This window comes from Vicia villosa, linkage group LG1, assembly GCF_029867415.1.
Source record: "Vicia villosa cultivar HV-30 ecotype Madison, WI linkage group LG1, Vvil1.0, whole genome shotgun sequence".
Taxonomy (NCBI): Eukaryota; Viridiplantae; Streptophyta; class Magnoliopsida; order Fabales; family Fabaceae; genus Vicia; species Vicia villosa.
The window spans coordinates 141,891,203-141,910,464 of NC_081180.1; the positions used below are offsets into that span (position 1 = coordinate 141,891,203).

The 19,262-nt window shown below is 35.8% G+C and overlaps 1 protein-coding gene across 2 annotated transcripts; it reads left to right on the plus strand.

Moving 5' to 3' along the window:
• The first annotated feature begins 13,508 nt into the window (after positions 1-13,508).
• On the plus strand, positions 13,509-16,660 carry LOC131644345 (electron transfer flavoprotein subunit beta, mitochondrial). 2 transcript variants are annotated; one of them, XM_058914823.1, is made up of 6 exons: positions 13,509-13,557; positions 13,734-13,843; positions 13,927-14,211; positions 14,858-14,938; positions 16,063-16,157; positions 16,339-16,660. In XM_058914823.1, exons 2-6 carry the CDS (start codon positions 13,775-13,777, stop codon positions 16,562-16,564), a joined length of 756 nt encoding a protein of 251 aa, XP_058770806.1. In that variant the 5' UTR covers positions 13,509-13,557; positions 13,734-13,774; the 3' UTR covers positions 16,565-16,660. The 2 variants fall into 2 exon arrangements, with proteins under 2 accessions (XP_058770806.1, XP_058770805.1); XM_058914822.1 differs by lacking the exon at positions 13,509-13,557 and having other exon boundaries at positions 13,590-13,843.
• The last annotated feature ends 2,602 nt before the right edge of the window (positions 16,661-19,262 follow it).

The following is a 19,262-nucleotide window of genomic DNA, read 5'->3' on the forward strand; positions in this document are numbered from 1 at the left end:
AACATACTCATCACAATCACACATCATCACTAGGCATACACCTACGTCACTGATAATTACCAATTATTAGAGGTGATTCAACGTCACAATAATCATTCATCTTCACATAGAAATAAACTCATCACGACATCGTCATCATCATGTTTCGGTATATTACGACAAACATATAACTTCACATATTAACAAAATCATTTCAACAATCATCATGTTTCGGCATATCACGGCAAACATATAACTTCACATATATTCCAACGACTTCACATAAACAACAGGGCAATTCCAAGAATTCACAAAATCAACGGTCGATGCCATTAATAAATAATCACAAAGATATCCACAACAATTCATAAGGTATGATCACAATTTGATACCGGTTAATCGGACACAATTCAATTACTTCACCGATTGTCCAATTCATTCGATTAAATTCACTACTTACTATCATACCATAGTTCCTAAGTTATTTACTAAATCCCAAAGTATGATTACAGTCAAATTCTCAAGATACCGTTATTTACCGACCAACCGAACATTTAATCGGTGTTCAAGTCTATTCCAATTAAATAGGCTTATTGAACATTTATTCAACTATTAATTTAACCGACCGATTAATATCACAATTTCGAAAAAATAACACCACCACGTTAACGTACTAATTAAACTTAGCTACCACGTCAATTTTCATCCAATTCCGTACAATTAATTATACCGCTTAATTCGGCTATTTCGATCAATGGGACAGTTTATTAGTTCTATAATTACTACTGTTTCTAATCATGTAACTCCTGATAAATTCCTAATAACATCCATCATGTTACACCATTACATTGTCCTATTGTTTCTGTTTTTCTGTTAATTATTACTAAGTCATATAGTTTCATCACCAAAACCACTCTTATCCTAGTTCTGTATTATACAAGTAGCAACAAAAGAGAACAAAATGGATGGAACAGGGTAATGGTGAAATCATACAATAGTTAGAGTGGGGCGGCCATCTCCACATGGAGGCCCGCGTCCCCAAACAAGACATGAATAGGGATTATTACTTGAGACCAGTGTCTCAAAAGAAGGAAAAAGAAAGAGCAAGCTACAGGCACATGATATAATTGTAGCACATGATATAAGGGAAAAGATGGGGAAGTCCGTCTCATTGTGAGACGCCCATCACGCAGACGTGCCGACCGTCATAGGCTTGGGGACGGCGCCGGTCGTCATTGCCCATTCAATTCTCATTTCTCTTTTCAAATTCAATACAACAGCAACAACATTTTAGCGGTAACAGGAAGCAAAATTTAACGACAACCTATACTCTAATTTTCTTCAATCAAACAACCACAACAACAACAATTTACATAAACAGCATTGATAAATTTCCAATTTCCAGCAACAATTTAATACAGCAAGAGCAATAATCTACACAATTCCCCACATACAATTGTTTATGAGCCCCATTATAGGAAGAGAATCACACCCTTACCTTATCAATTGAAGCAACTCAACGGGTCTCCAATTTCATCTCCAATTTGACACCATGGATGGAAATCTCTAAGCTTCTAGTCTCCCCTTCAAGACATAGCATCCTTCTCTTCTACTCTTGTTTTCCCCAAAAATGACAACACTACTCTTCTATCTCTAAAACCCTAATTTATCATTTTCCAATGGGCTTAGTCTTTAGCACAATTTTCATAAACCAAATTATGCCCAATAACATAAATAACCCGAAATAATCAATACATCACTTTTAATAATAATTCGTCGATATAATAATCCATTTGCCGATATAAATACTTATTCTCCACAAAATAATTCTCAACCGATAAATTCCGAAAATAAAATAAGGATATTTTATTAAATAAATAATTAAATAATCGGGGCGTTACAGCAACGACGCCAAAAACTTGATGCGTCCGCAAGTGCACGGGAATATCAAAGTAGTATAAAAGATTGTCGAACCCACAGAGACCTATGTCAACCTACTGTAATATATCATCGTTTTGTAAAGCTAAGGCTAATGAATAATTAATTAAGGGGAAACTAAAGGTAAAACTAAACTAAATTAGAAATTAATACTAAAACGAGGTCGAGATATGATTTCCACGTTCCTGAAGGACTTATAGAAAACGGGTACTAATTACGACTATAACTTAGTTTTGTAGAATATACCAACTTAAAGACTCCGTCTCACGCTCTCGCGGTATTAACTAAAGCCATACTTCCTAATCCCAAGATTTTGCTCTCGCTCGCCCGGTAATTAAGAAATATATTTTGAAAGTGAATAATATCCTAAACGCATCTAAAGCACTCTCGCTGTATTTAGATTTGTTGCCTATTTTCCACTATTCGTTTCAATCCTCTCGCTCTCGCAGTGCCAGCTCTAACCTTAATTGATTTCTCACTCTCGTGAAAAAATCGTGTTAAATAACCTCTCACTCTCGTGACAAAGCTATTTAAATTAGACTTGGAATTTAAAACCAAAACAAAATTTTCATAAATACGCACCTATAATTTTTACGGAGTCCCGTCGGTAACAACGGTCCTCATAAACCAAACTCAAGAATATTTAGCGAGACATGGATAGGAAAATAAACATGCAATTACGGTAATAAAACATAATGAGAAACATGATTTAGCATTAAATTAGAAAACAATAGCAATGATTAAAAAATCTGGAATTAAATAGATGCCGAATTGCAATACGCCTGAATGCTTCGAATCAAAGTTCATAAATTAAATGCAGAAATAAAATCCTAAAACTAATTTGTAATAGCCCCCAAAAATCTGGAGAGCTATTACTTTTACAAGGTGAAAGAAAACTGCCTAAAAACTAAACAATAAAAATTTCGCCAAGAAAAAGAGAGAGTCGTTGGATGTGTTAACTGCCGTCTATTTATAACCTTCTGATAACTTGTTGTGGTGAGAGAAAATAGGAAGACGTGGTGTTGAGTCTTTTGCTTGTTGAGAGAAAATAAGAAGAGTTGGCTTCAAGTTTGCTGATCAGGTCCAGTTTAGTTGGAGAAAATATAGACGTGGAGAAGAATCAGGAGAGGAAGTTGTGGTAGGGGCCCCAAGAGCCAAGGGTGGGTGCCCCACCCCACTTTTCTTTCTTCTTTTTCTACGTAATGAGAGCTAAGGTGGGGGCCCCAAATGCAAGGGGCGGGCGCCCCACCTTCTATATTTATTTTCTTTTCTTTTTTTCTTTCCTCTCTTTTTCTCCTCTTTCATTTTCTCTCCTTCTTCTTTTCTTCTCATTTTCTTTTGTAGTCATTTTTTATAATTGAATACCTGAAACACGACAAAATACCGGAATAATAAAACATAAACAAATAAAAATTTAATAAACCTTGAAGGTCACATGGTGATCCCCGAGGACGCAAACACCAAAAGGCACTCGATGATCCCACATAGCACAAATCCCGAAGCGCACATGATATTCGTGGATGATACAAACCTCAAAAGGCACATGGTGACCCTTAATGGAGCGAATCCTAAAGGGAACATGGTGAATCATTAGGGCACAAGCTCCGAAGGGCGCGTGATGTCTCTGAATGATGCAAACCCCAAAGGTCCCCAGATGACCTCGAAGGGTACAAACCCATATGCGCATCCCTCTAATGTTGTACCCATATGCGCATCTGTGAAAATATTGAAGGATAGAAAAACACTTAGAAAGGGGGGGTTTGAATAAGTGTAGCTTTAAAAACTTGACCGATAAAAATAAATTGCACAGTTATTTTTATCCTGGTTCGTTGTTAACTAAACCACTCCAGTCCACCCCCGCAGAGATGATTTACCTCAACTGAGGATTTAATCCACTAATCGCACGGATTACAATGGTTCTCCACTTAGTCAGCAACTAAGTCTTCCAGAGTCTTCTGATCACACACTGATCACTCCAGGAACAACTGCTTAGATACCCTCTAAGACTTTCTAGAGTATTCTGATCCACACGATCACTCTAGTTACAACCTGCTTAGATAACCTCTAAGACTTCCTAGAGTATTCTGATCCACACGATCACTCTAGTTCCTTACAACTTAATGTAATCAATTCTAAGAGTATTACAATTGCTTCTTAAAAGCTATAATCACAAACTGTGATATTTCTCTTAACGTTTAAGCTTAATCTCACTAATATATTACAACAGCAATGTAGTGAGCTTTGATGAAGATGAAGATTCTGAGCTTTGAATAGAACAGAGTTTCAGCAAGTTAATATGAGTTGTTTTGTTCAGAATCGTTAACCTTGCTTCTCATCAGAACTTCATATATATAGGCGTTGGAGAAGATGACCGTTGAGTGCATTTAATGCTTTGCGTGTTCCGTACAGCATCGCATTTAATGTTATACGCTTTTGTCAACTACCTCGAGCCTTGTTCACGCTGTGTCTACTGACGTTGCCTTTAATAGCTTCTAACGTTCCTTTTGTCAGTCAGCGTAGCCTGCCACTTGTACTTCCTTCTGATCTGATGTTTGTGAATACAACGTTTGAATATCATCAGAGTCAAACAGCTTGGTGCAAAGCATCTTCTGATCTTCTGACCTTGAAGTGCTTCTGAGCGTGATACCATCAGAACTTCAGTGCTTCTGATCTCATGTTCTTCTGATGCTTCCATAGACCCATGTTCTGATTCTGCTTCGACCATCTTCTGATGTCTTGCCAGACCATGTTCTGATGTTGCATGCTGAACCCTTTGAGATAAAGCTTCTGAGCGCTGAATTATGCATACTCTTTATATATTTCCTGAAAAGGAAATTGCATTGGATTAGAGTACCATATTATCTTAAGCAAAATTCATATTATTGTTATCATCAAAACTAAGATAATTGATCAGAACAAATCTTGTTCTAACAATCTCCCCCTTTTTGATGATGACAAAAACATATATAAATGATATGAATTTGCGATCAGAAAGAGCAGACGGCAAAAGACAAATTACACAGCTATAGCATAAGCATGTGAATATGTCTCCCCCTGAGATTAACAATCTCCCCCTGAGATAAATAATCTCCCCCTGAAATAAATACTCGAAGAACTTTAATAAACGACTTCCCTGATTATTTCGGTAGAGACGATCACATAAGCTTCTGTCTTCAGAGAATTCATAGCTTCTGACTTCTGATTCCATTGGACAGCTTCAGAACTTGAATTTCTTTAGATCCCTAGAACACTCATAGCTTCTGATTCCTGCTTCCATTTAGGACAGCTTCAGAACTTGAATTTCTTTGATCTTCAGAACATTCACAGCTTCTGATTTCTGCTTCCATTTAGGACAGCTTCAGAACTTGAATTTCTTTGATCTTCAGAACATTCACAGCTTCTGATTTCTGCTTCCCTCGGATAGCTTCAGAGCTTTGATGTTCTACCAACATCACTTCATGCTAGATTTGTATCAGAACATTGTTGAATGTACCAGAGCATCATCAGAGCATCTCTACATCCTGAAATGTTACAGAACAAAAACTAAACGACAAAAGTCAGCATGAACGAGTCAGAACATAAAATGTATATTAGAACACATGATATGTATCAGAGCCATATAGGCTAAAATAATGTATCAGAGCAAATAGAATTTTGTCAGAGCAAATAGACAAATTTTGGATCAAATTCTATTATCAGAAATTATGATCATTCTTCTTTCTTGCTTCTGATTTCTGAAGCTTGACAGCACTCAGCTTGCTTCAGTTTCCATAAGCTTATTCTTTTTACAGAATAACGCTTCTTATGGTTTTGCTTCTTGTGTGCTTTGAAGATTCTCTTCACTTCTTTATACCTGCAAAACACTTAAACCATATAGAACTTGCAGTTCTTGTTAGTGAAAGCAACACGGATTAAATCAAATCATTTATCACATATTTCTCCCCCTTTTTGTCATATCATCAAAAAAACAGAAAAGATTCAGAGACAAACAAAAAGAAACACACGGAGGAAGAAGATGATTTCATTGAAGTTCAAACATCAGGTACAGAAGTACATGAAGATAAGTAAGATCAGATGCACAAAAACAGATGCAACGAAAAGAAAGAAACAACACAGACTCAATCTAAGATGGCCCTAGCCTTGACAGGATCTTGGCCAGCATCTCTTGAACCTCATTGTTGTGTCCATCTTGCCTCACCATGAAAGTTCTAAACTCAGCATTGAGTGAGCTTTGCTCATCCTGTCTCTTCTGAATTTCTTCCAGAGTCCTTGCAAGACGAGAAGATTTATCAGAAGAAGCTTCACCGCTTTCAACCACAGGAATAACAACTTGATCTGTAGCTTCCATGGATAGATCATTTGCAGGGATTTCCTCAACAGGATCTGATTCAGCAACATGATCTTCAACATCTGCTTCTTGCATAGAAGCATCTCCATATTCTGCAGCAGGAATTTCCGAGTCTCCATTCTCAAGTGCCTGAAGAATGGCAGCTAGATTCCTGGGAGCAGAAGGACCTTCAACTTCTGGTGGGTCAACAACTTCTGGAATGACCAAGCTTGGGTCTTTCTCAGAAGGGTTTTCCCTCAGATAGTTAAAGAGAGTCTTGAAGTCTCCGAGCAGAACAGGATAATCAGGAATAAAGATAACAATATCCCTGCATGGATTTGCTTCCATTTCAGCAGCCAGTCTTAATTGTTCCATCTCATCCAAGAAGGGCTTCTCTTCCAACAGATGTCTTCCTTTGAGACTAGCAAACCAGAAGTCTTCATAATTCCTCAGAATTCCACGAGGCCGTGGGGCAGCAGCTACACAGGCTTCCTGAAGTTCTAAAAACAGAGCATCCGATTCTCTGCGAAAGATCCTCCAGAAGTTCCGCATAGCAACATCATTCAATCCAGAACTTTCAGCAATTCTGAGAGTATCAAAGATACTTCTGAGATTCCTCTTTATTTTTTCAAAAACTATACCAATAGGGTATACAGGGCGGAATTTTATTTGGGTTTTTGAAAAGGCAGGGTTGGAAGTGAAGTACGGATGAGGTTCTCTATCCAACCTATAAGAAGATTCTGCTTCAGTATCAGAATCTAACACTACCACTTCAGCTTCAGGACGAGGCTTGGGAGTGTAGTTGCAATCACGGAGCAGCTGCTCATGTGATGCAGAGGTTGGAAGAGGAGAATCACAAAGGTTGTTTTGAGAGGTGGAGGGAGTATGTTCAAAGGTGGCATTGGGAGAAGGTTGAGATGGAAAGAGAGTTTGAAGGGGTGGTATATCCAGAACAGGATTGATGGTAGGTGGAGAGGAAGGAATGGTTATAGGAGAAGATGGAGGTGTAAGAACATGGACAAAAACAGGTGATTCTGATGTGGCTTTTTCTGGTTCAGGTGTAGGGACAACCTCTATTGGTGCAACTTCTGAACGAACAGCAGGAGCAGAATCAGGTTCAGAAATGCATATACCTTTGGAACCTCTCAGAAAAGCTTTGGCCACATCCTCAGTCTTCTTTTGCTTCTTACTCTTCGGCTCTTCAATAATCTTTGCTTTGCCGCTAGAGATTTCTTTCCTTCTGACATATGCCAGAACTTCTGATTGATTCTCAGCCTCTTGAGAGACATTTTCTTCATCAGACTCTTGAAGAATCATCTTCCTTTTTCTTGTTTTCTTCTTCTCAACAGCTTCTTTCCCTTTCTTCTCAAACTCATCAGAGACAGACTTAGCAACTTTTGCAATGACCTCTTTAGAAACATCTTGTTTCTTAGAGACAGCAGAAGGATAATCATGCTTTCTTTTAGTCCTTTCTTCCTTCTTCTTATTTATTTTTATTGGAGCACCCTTCTCTTGATTTTTTAGATATTTATTTTCTTGTTGTGATAACAAATACCTAGTTCTGACTGCAGGTACCTCACAGTTGAAGAAAGTTTCAAACTCAGCAAGAACAGGTGCTCTTCTGATTCTTGTATCAGCAAGAGGTTGGGGAGTCTTACTGATGGCCTTAATTACTTTCATCTTCTTCAAAGTGAATGCATTCAGATAAGCCCCAGATGTGACAGCAAGGTCTTTCACAATACCTTCAGATTCCAAGCTTTCAACAATCTTTGAATGCACCAAAAGATTTGAAATAATCCTTCCAAAAGGAATGATTGTTCCACCTTTTTCTCTGAAAGCGTTTATGGAATCCTTTACTGCTTTCCACAAATGGTTGAAGATGATGTAGATCGCATCAACCTTCTTCTTAGTGGCAATGCAATAAAGAATATACCTTTGCTCATTATTGATGAAATCCGAGGCATGTGTTCCTTTCCTATGGTAGAAACACCCAAGAAGGATCTTTGTCCAGATTTTGTAGACATCTCTCAAATCCTTGACGCTTTTTGTTTCCTTGACATTTGGATAGAGAGTGGATAGAACATCTCCCCAATCTGCCCTTTTATCAATCTCAAAAGCCCCTTCAGGGTTTTTCAGATCAAACATCACTCTTAGGATGTTTTCAGTAATAACAACAAACTTTCCATGGACGAAAGAAAGTATTGATTTTGGAGCAACCACAGCATGTGCCCAGAACTCCTTGACAAGATCCGGATAAATTGGGCCAACGAACTCAGCAAACAACGAGGTCCATCCTTGAAAGATGATGTCTTCTTTAAGATGAAATTCATGTTCTTCAAGGTTGTCAAAATCAACAATAAGTTCACATAGAACTTCCAATTTGTCCTTGGGAATAGAGCATGCAACAACAGGAGTAAGTTGCAAATTTTCTTCTTGGAGATGGTGAGGAACAGATGTATCAACATTTTGGGATGAGAAGGCAGCCATGGATGCAGAATGAACAAAAGACGAACAAGAAAAGAAAACTGGGTTTTCGATTAGGGTTTTAGAAAACGGCTAAGAACTTTTCAAATGAGAGAATGCAAGAAGAAAGAGAGACAAGGGAGCGAAAAAGATATATGATATGATTTGAAAAGAATATAAGGAGACGAATATAAAATAGAGAATGAAAAAGAATAAATAAACAGAATGAATAGTTTCAGAATCAAAAGAAATCATTTTCATTAAATGACGAGTGACGTGAGGAGAGAGATCGTGGTAAAAGAAATGATTTAAAGCAGTTACCTAGGTCGGCGTCTTTTCAACTGCACGCTTTGTACACATCATACAGACACGTGTTCATCATCAGATAATGGATGACAGGTGTGAAATATTCAATAGGCTTTACGCCTTCTGATTCCGATCACTGCTTCTGAATTGATCAAGTTTCTCTTCTGGAAACACTCCTTCTGAAGTGTGCTGATGTAAATATGAATGATCTTCTGATCCATTACTTCTGATATACACAGCTTCTGGAGATTCACTTCTTTGTTCTGCAGCTTCTGATAAGACAAAACTGTATCTGCAGAAATTCTTAAGCTGCTTTGTTTCATCGGAACCAAGTTTATCATCAAACCAGATATTGATTGATTCTTCTACAATCAATGTTTCAATATTGTATATTTTGTAGCATTTAGAGCATTCAGAATAATCAAGAACGGAACACCATTGCTTTAGAAACAAACAAAACAGATGGTTCCAAGACTAATAAACTTTCTTTTCTGATCTCCTACAAACATAGCTTCTTCAACAGATTTAAGTACCAGAACTTGGAAGACAATCCTTCTTCCCTTCAAGTGTTGAGACCAACTTGAGTCGAGGTGACATGACATGTTGACTTTTATCTTCTTTGTCGCCAAGAGAATCTGCAAAAGAAATAGTCTTTTTCTTTGGTACCCACATCTTCTTGGGTCCTTTCTTGTTAGTTCTCCTCAAGTTCTGATTGAACTTGGGTTTAACATTGTAAGCAGAAGGAGGAACAGCGTGATAATTCTTAATATGAGTTTCATGATATTTCCTAGGTTGTGTCACATGCTTTTTGGTGTGTGTAATGTGAAAACTTTGAGCATGTGAAGTGTGCCTAATATCATGTGAGTGGCCATACTTGAACTGATCATACAATGGCTTGTATGTGATTTTCATCTTATCAACAGGTTCAAGTTTGTATGGGGTTTCACCCTCAAAACCAATGCCGACTCTTTTGTTTCCAGACACAGCATATATCATAGAAGCTAGCTGACTTCTGCCAATACTTCTAGATAAGAACTTCCTGAAACTTAAATCATATTCTTTCAGAATATGGTTTAGACTAGGAGTGGATTTTTCTGAATCAGAAGGAGATCCAACATTATTGGATAATTTTAAAAGTTTTTCTTTTAATTCAGAATTCTCCAACTCAAGCTTCTTTGTTTCAAATTCAAATAGCTTTTTCAGCTTTTTGTATTTGAGACTAATCTGAGACTTGAATTCCAGAAGTTCTGTTAGACTGGAAACTAACTCATCTCTAGTAAGTTCAGAAAATACCTCTTCAGAATCTGATTCTGATGTAGATTCTGATCCGTCATCTTCTGTTGCCATCAGCGCACAGTTAGCCTGCTCATCTTCAGAGTCTGAATCATCTTCTGACTCATCCCAGGTTGCCATAAGACCTTTCTTCTTATGAAACTTCTTCTTAGGATTTTCTTTCAGAAGTTTTGGACATTCATTCTTGAAGTGTCCAGGCTCATTGCATTCATAGCACATGACCTTCTTCTTGTCAAATCTTCTGTCATCAGAAGATTCTCCACGTTCAAATTTCTTTGAACTTCTGACGCCTCTGAACTTCCTTTGCTTGTTCTTCCAGAGTTGATTTAGCCTTCTGGAGATCAAGGACAGTTCATCTTCTTCTTCGGATTCTGATTCTTCAGAATCTTCTTCTCTAGCCTGAAAAGCGTTAGTGCATTTCTTGATATTGGATTTTAATGCAATAGACTTACCTTTCTTTTGAGGCTCGTTTGCATCCAGTTCAATTTCATGACTCCTCAGGGCACTGATCAGCTCTTCCAAAGAGACTTCATTTAGATTCTTCGCAATCTTAAATGCAGTCACCATAGGACCCCATCTTCTGGGTAAGCTTCTGATGATCTTCTTTACGTGATCAGCCTTGGTGTATCCCTTGTCAAGAACTCTCAATCCAGCAGTAAGAGTTTGAAATCTTGAAAACATCTTTTCAATGTCTTCATCATCCTCCATCTTGAAGGCTTCATACTTCTGGATTAAAGCGAGAGCTTTAGTCTCCTTGACTTGAGCATTTCCTTCATGAGTCATTTTCAAGGACTCATATATGTCATAGGCCGTTTCCCTGTTAGATATCTTCTCATACTCAGCATGAGAGATAGCATTCAGCAAAACAGTTCTGCATTTATGATGATTCCTGAAAAAGCTTCTTCTGATCATCACTCATTTCTTGCCTTGTCAGCTTTACGCCACTGGCATTTATCGGATGTTTGTAACCATCCATCAGAAGATCCCATAGATCACCATCTAGACCAAGAAAGTAACTTTCCAGTTTATCTTTCCAGTATTCAAAGTTTTCACCATCAAATACCGGCGGTCTAGTATAACCATTGTTACCGTTGTGTTGCTCAGCAGAGCCAGATGTAGATGTAGACTTTGTAGTTTCATCAGCCATCTTTTACTGAAGCGTTTTTCTCTTCCTGAATCTTTTCTAAACACGGTTAAGTGCTTGCACCTTAGAACCGGCGCTCTGATACCAATTGAAGGATAGAAAAACACTTAGAAAGGGGGGGGTTTGAATAAGTGTAGCTTTAAAAACTTGACCGATAAAAATAAATTGCACAGTTATTTTTATCCTGGTTCGTTGTTAACTAAACTACTCCAGTCCACCCCCGCAGAGATGATTTACCTCAACTGAGGATTTAATCCACTAATCGCACGGATTACAATGGTTCTCCACTTAGTCAGCAACTAAGTCTTCCAGAGTCTTCTGATCACACACTGATCACTCCAGGAACAACTGCTTAGATACCCTCTAAGACTTTCTAGAGTATTCTGATCCACACGATCACTCTAGTTACAACCTGCTTAGATAACCTCTAAGACTTCCTAGAGTATTCTGATCCACACGATCACTCTAGTTCCTTACAACTTAATGTAATCAATTCTAAGAGTATTACAATTGCTTCTTAAAAGCTATAATCACAAACTGTGATATTTCTCTTAACGTTTAAGCTTAATCTCACTAATATATTACAACAACAATGTAGTGAGCTTTGATGAAGATGAAGATTCTGAGCTTTGAATAGAACAGAGTTTCAGCAAGTTAATATGAGTTGTTTTGTCCAGAATCGTTAACCTTGCTTCTCATCAGAACTTCATATATATAGGCGTTGGAGAAGATGACCGTTGAGTGCATTTAATGCTTTGCGTGTTCCGTACAACATCGCATTTAATGTTATACGCTTTTGTCAACTACCTCGAGCCTTGTTCACGCTGTGTCTACTGACGTTGCCTTTAATAGCTTCTAACGTTCCTTTTGTCAGTCAGCGTAGCCTGCCACTTGTACTTCCTTCTGATCTGATGTTTGTGAATACAACGTTTGAATATCATCAGAGTCAAACAGCTTGGTGCAAAGCATCTTCTGATCTTCTGACCTTGAAGTGCTTCTGAGCGTGATACCATCAGAACTTCAGTGCTTCTGATCTCATGTTCTTCTGATGCTTCCATAGACCCATGTTCTGATTCTGCTTCGACCATCTTCTGATGTCTTGCCAGACCATGTTTTGATGTTGCATGCTGAACCCTTTGAGATAAAGCTTCTGAGCGCTGAATTATGCATACTCTTTATATATTTCCTGAAAAGGAAATTGCATTGGATTAGAGTACCATATTATCTTAAGCAAAATTCATATTATTGTTATCATCAAAACTAAGATAATTGATCAGAACAAATCTTGTTCTAACAAATATAAGCGATTTTTTTAATTTAATTTTGAAAAACACACAATATAAATTAATAGTAAAGAGTAACGTGGAAGTTAATAATAGTAATTTTATTGAAAGTTATTTTGTAAATTACACAATATTGTAAAAATAGACTATGCTAAAACAAAAAATTCTCTTTGGGTCTGTTTGGTAAAAATAGCGGTTGACTGATAAGTTAGCTGATAGCTTATAGCTTATGACTGATGGCTGTTGACGGATGACTTATAGCTTATAGCGGATGGTTGAGACTGATAGCTTATAAGCTCATTAAAGTGTTTGGTAAAATTAGCGGTTCAATTAACTTATAAATGTAAAATGACATAAAAGATATTTAATATATAATTATTTTATTTTAAATTAAAATAAATTATAAGGGTTAAAAATGAATTTTAATTGAAATAATAAGGATAAAAAAGGAAGAAAAAGTAATAAGCTATAAGACATAAGCTAAAACGCTATTTGAAATAGCGTCTGGAAAATAAGCTATAAGCTAGTAAAATAAGCTATAAGCTCGTGATGAAAAGATTGTTATCAAACGGGTCTAAATTATCATATGAGCTTATAAGACATAAGACATAAGCTATAAGCTCTTACCAAACAGAGCCTTTATATATTGTTACAGATTTTAGTCTATCTGTGTATAATTTTTTTCTCTTTAAAAAATGAACAAAAATGTCCGCACAAGAAAAAAAAATTTCATGTAATAAATAATATGTCTACTATACTGCAAAAGTGAGTTGGTTGGCCAATGCATGGATAGAGACGAAAGAAATGCTTCGTGTCATGTACAAGTAAGCTCTTAATCACAAAGGATAGAGATTGAAATATGCAAATCCCCTGCACCAAAACTCTATTTTATCAATAATCAATTAAATAAATTGTTTAAAATAATCAATTTCTTTCAATTTTCAATATAGTGCATTTTTTTTTCTCATAAACCCATTGTTTTTTTTTTCATACTTCACAGAGCAAATTCCACAGCAACCACCACCAACACCCATCAACAAGATGAAGATAATGGTAGCCATCAAACGAGTCGTCGATTACGCCGTCAAAATCAGAGTCAAACCCGACAAGGTAACCACAAACAACCCATTTTGTGTTCACTGTAAATTTTCAATCTTTAGATGAAAAAGACACGATTTTTATTGTTTTTGCAGACAGGGGTGGTGACCCAGAATGTGAAAATGTCGATGAATCCATTTTGTGAGATTGCCCTTGAAGAAGCTCTTAGAATTAGGGAAGCTGGGTTGGCATCTGAGGTTGTGGCTGTTAGCATGGGACCTTCTCAGTGTGTTGACACTCTTAGGACTGGGCTTGCTATGGGAGCTGATAGAGGGATTCATGTGGAGGTTGGTGATTCGCTTTATCCGCTATCTGTTGCTAAGATTTTGAAGAAGCTTGTTGAGATTGAGAAGCCTGGGCTTTTGATTCTTGGTAAACAGGTAATCTGTGTTTTTGAGGGTGTGTGGAAATTGAGGTTTGTGTTTGTTGGTGATGTTTTATTGTGATGGTTTGTGAATTAGTTGTTTTGTTATTTGATCTTTTTGGAGTTATTAGTTTATAGTGATGATGAGGTAAATTCTGGATTTTGATTATGTTTTCTTGTACAAGTGATCTCAATCCCCATTTTTCCATGAATGAATAGGACACTCTCTGCATGGTAGGTTCCATGAGGCAAAATTGATTTGTGATGTGTAGAATTGATTTTGATATGTTTGCATGATCTCAAGTAGAGTTGATTTGACTTAGAGAATTGATACTCTTTGCCCCCGCAGTATGGTTCAGAGCTATTGTTGTAATCTGGATCGTTGTATTTATATGAGTTGTAACATTGTAAAGCCTAATTTTTTTCACTATCAATAAGACTGAACTACAATTGCTATGTAGTCGTAAACATAGGCATACTTGACTGAACTTCTTAACCAAACATCGTGTTTCATTGTTGGCACTTTACCGTTTCGTTTCTTTTATCTTCTATTACGAGTTGTGAAGAACAATATACAATTTGAAACTCGACTATTGAGAACATTTGGACGATCATCATTGTCTAATCTATTAAGTTTATTTTCTTGTTTTAATTATTTCCAGGCCATTGATGACGATTGCAATCAAGCAGGGCAGATGGTAGCAGGACTCCTCAACTGGCCACAAGGAACTTTTGCTTCAAAGGTTAGTCCATCATCTACATCCTCAATAAATAGTGTCTTATTCATTTCGGTGGCTAGCTATCTACGATATTCATAAGTTAGATACCATGTTAGCACAATGTAGTTGATTGAGTTTTTGAATAGCGAATGAATATTCCAAACTACTAAGTAGTTGATTGAGTTTTCTTCCCTCTTTCTAGAGTCTATATTTGCGTGCTGTTATGCCTCTGCGTATACTGACGCCTTCGCGAAAGTAGGAAACCATTAAACATGATTCATGGAATATGTTTCATTCATTGTATTTTGGATCAAGGAGATAAACATAAAACGTTTAGTTTGATTAATACATGACAAAAATTCATTGTATATATGGTCCTGTAACAAAAATTCATTGTATATATGGTCCTGTCTTTAGACTGTAGAGTTTGCAAAGGCTCCAACCTTGTTGAAGTAAACTCTTGCCAAGTCTAAATTTATGAATTCCCAAAGCCAAAGGCTAGTTAGGTTAGAATTAGACACAAAGAAAACAATAAGGGGATTCTGAAGCTTTGATGGTTATGGATATATGTATATATATATATGCTTGAATCATTTCCATCATGGGGCATAAACTGTACTGGCTCAGCGTTTTATTTACCCAGGCATCATCATTGACAGTTGGAATTTTTTCATCTTTAGAAAGACTGGAGTTTTCTGAAATATGTTTCTCATTATTTCTTCAATATTATCGGTTTTGGGATGGTCAAAATAGTCCCTCATTGCTTGGGAATCGAGGCTAAGGGTAGTTTATACACAACACTCATACACGTCAACCAAATGAGGCGCCTTTTCTAAAGGGCAGAGCCATGAGAGTTCTCACATCCAAAGCAGACAATACCTCGTAGCCGCACTGGTGCAGACTTGAGATCGACCTGAACATTGACGCCGTATATTATACGGCGTCAATAAAATGGTCCGGGTTGGCCAAACCATGAGCCAATATTTGACATCCATATTTCTTTCAAAATGCAGTATGCTGCTTACCTGTGAGAAGATGCACTAAAAATATTCCAGTTCAATTAAGATTTTGAATAATCATTTTAAGCTAAACATGAAATTATTTCTTTTCTTTGAATTGTTTCATAACTAACTGCTTCTTTCCGGTAGGTTGTCCTTGATAAAGAGAAACAAGTAGCCACCGTGGACAGAGAGGTTGATGATGGTATTGAGACTATCTCTTTGAACTTACCAGCGGTAATAACGTAAGTATCACATTCATTTGAGCATTCTGTATCGTACTATAACGCAAAATGTAGTAGGCGTAGTTAGAATCTGTTTCATAGTGCTACATTTTATCGCTAAATATGAACTATAATATTGTCCCTAACCCTTGACCTTACCAGCTTTCTTGATATGCAAGTTTTGTGCTTTTTCTTGTTACAGTACTGACCTGAGACTGAACCAACCGAGGTACGCCACACTTCCAAACATAATGAAAGCAAAAAAGAAGCCAATAAAGAAGTTCACTCCAGAGGAGTTGAGTGTGGAAATCAAACCCGATTTGGAGATTGTCGAAGTGACAGAACCTCCAAAGAGAAAATCAGGTGTTATTGTTTCTTCCGTGGACGAGCTTATTGACAAACTAAAACACGAAGCCAATGTCATCTGATTATTCCCTCATTTGTTCATTATTTCAAAGGATAAACAGCATTGCACTATGATTCTGTTGTATTCTCAAATGAGCCAATAAAATGTTATTCCTTTTCATGTATCATATCCTGCATATTTAGTTTCATGTGCGTAAAAATGGTTTTGTATCATCTTTAAAATAAAAAGAGAGTTGATGTAATTTGCATATATTTGAAGAAACAATAGTGTAATTTATCTACCCAGTTAACATTACTGTGTTAATTTTCCTATGTTCCACTTTAGCGCGGGTTTGAAATAATAGTGAGTTTGGTGAAAGCCGTGTCACAGTGATTTTGGCAAACAATTTCAATCATTTGTAGTGCAGGTAGGACTGTATTCGAGGGCGTGCAAGGCGGCGGGCGGCCTACTGCACATGGTTTAAAATTTGTCACAATTAAACTTTGGCTAAATATGGTCTCATAAAATGTTTGTCGTGTTTAGATTGTGGTTAAATATAGCCTTAATATATTTTGTCATAGTTGAACTGTGAATCTCTATTGGATCTCTAAAAACTTGAGACGTAAATGAGTGTATGTATAAATTGCTGGTGATTCAAGTCTTACTTATTGATCAAGCAGCTTCATGTTAGAGACAAATAAAACAAACCATTTCAGAATGGGACTGCTTGTGGTGCAGTTGAAAAACCAAACATAGAGAATCCAATTCCCATCTATACTTTTTTCATTCACTATTTTAGAGAATGTCCTCTTTGCAAATAAACATGTGGATTCTTGTTGCTTCAAACTATTGATTAGTGCTTTGTACAGTAACTTTTACTTTTTGTCAACATTTGTACACTGTTTTGAATGCTTGTGTTTTCTAGAGGCATTTTTTTTCTTAACTACTATTGTTTCCATCTCTAAATATTATGTCTAATTTCATATAATTCAAAATTAGCTTATAAGATAAAGATTGCCTCTATTTATAAACAGTGGCGGAGCCACGTAGGGACAGGGAAAGGCCATGGCCACCCGTTTATTTTTTTAAAAAAAAAATTCATACAAAGGAAAATACTAAAATGCCTTTGTTTAATATTAAAATTCCTACTTCATCTTTCATATCTTCTCCATAGTGTAAATGATTTTACAGAGCAAAATTTTAAAACTCTTTTATTCATCTGTAGAGCACTGTAAATCACTTCTCTTCGCCGCCGTCGTTGTGATTGTTTCCGAAATCCTTGCAATTTTAACAGTTCAAAAAGGTCTTCTTCTTCCTTTAAGTATTTTTTTATTTTTAGGGTTTTCTAAATGTTACTTTTATGATTTAGGGGTGTTAGAGTTTTATATTTTCTGAATTTCTAAATGTTAGATTTATGAGTTAGGGGTGTTAGATTGATGGTGAAGTTGCTAAAACAATGATAAAGTTTGTATGTTGATATGTTTGAATCATTCGATTTTATGTGAAGAAAATTAGATTGATCAATGAGATTGTGAAATAGCTTATGATATGTTATAGAAATGAGATTATGAAATAGGTTGTTTATGAAACTCTTCATGTAGCTGGTAAGTTGTTCTTCAATTCTGTTTGTGGAAAAATTGTTACAGTAACAGCTATGTATCATTGGATAAATTGTAAACAATTGTTATAGTAATAGTTTTGCTTAATATGTTTGAGATTTAACTGTTACAGTAACAATTATGTCATTTGGATAAATTGTAAAGAATTTTTCTTCTAAATGTGATCAATTTTGCCTTCTAGTGTAATAAATTAAAAAATAATTTTTGCTTTTAAGTAAAAAATTGTTGCCTTCAAGTATGATGAAATTTTGATTTTAGGTTCAAATTTAATTATTATAACTATTAGGCAAAATTGTTGTTTCACATTCTATTATGTTTTTTTTTTCTTCAAAAAAGAAAAGATGAATAAGAGATAGCATGACAATTTATATTGAAAGGGAGATTAGTGCAAACATTAGTTCTGAGTCAATTATTGATGATTTCAAGTCACTTGAAACACGTAAAGCATTATTATAAGGTAGTTTAAGTCATATAATTTAATATTTTGATAATCAACTTTATATTTATTGAACTTACATGCTTTCAATAAATTATAATTTATATTTTTATTTATAATTTTTATTTTACTTTAGCGGTCATCCCAAAAACATTTTTCTGGCTCCGCCACTGTTTATAAATATATTTATAAATATATGTTCGTGATTTTTTATTTATGTAAAACATATGAAAACAAAGAAAATGTATAGTCATTATAAAAAAAATAATAAAGTTTATATAAAAAAGATAAAAGTAAAAATAATGTTGATTTGAAGAAAAATCGAAGCAATCATGATTATAACTTATGAGATTAACTTAATCAATGAGTAAACTTCTATCTGCAAACAAAAACTCCAACATGAAAAAATTGATAGAAAACCGAAATTTTAAATATTTTTTAGATATATTATGATTTTTATAAAAAAAACATTAGCTAATTTTGTCATAAAATAAACTCTATTTTAGCATGTCTTCCCTCCCTTTACCTTTCCAAAAAAAAAAAAAATCCAATTCGGAGGAAAAAAAAATCGATTCGGAGGAAATATCAGTATTTTGATCCCCTCCTCTTCCTTCCACTTTCCTCCCGAAATATTAAACCAAATAGTTTTCATTTAAAATATTATCTCCCCCTCTGTTTTGTCCAAAAGTCTTTATCCAAACTATTAAATGTGTTGGGCTTTTTTT

Excerpts from the sequence above, each read along its gene's own strand:
- LOC131644345 (XM_058914823.1), top strand. The coding sequence starts at position 13,775 with ATGAAGATAATGGTAGCCATCAAACGAGTCGTCGATTACGCCGTCAAA. Across the intron at positions 13,844-13,926 it reads TCAGAGTCAAACCCGACAAG|ACAGGGGTGGTGACCCAGAA; the intron begins GTAACCACAAAC and ends TTGTTTTTGCAG. Across the intron at positions 16,158-16,338 it reads AACTTACCAGCGGTAATAAC|TACTGACCTGAGACTGAACC; the intron begins GTAAGTATCACA and ends TTCTTGTTACAG.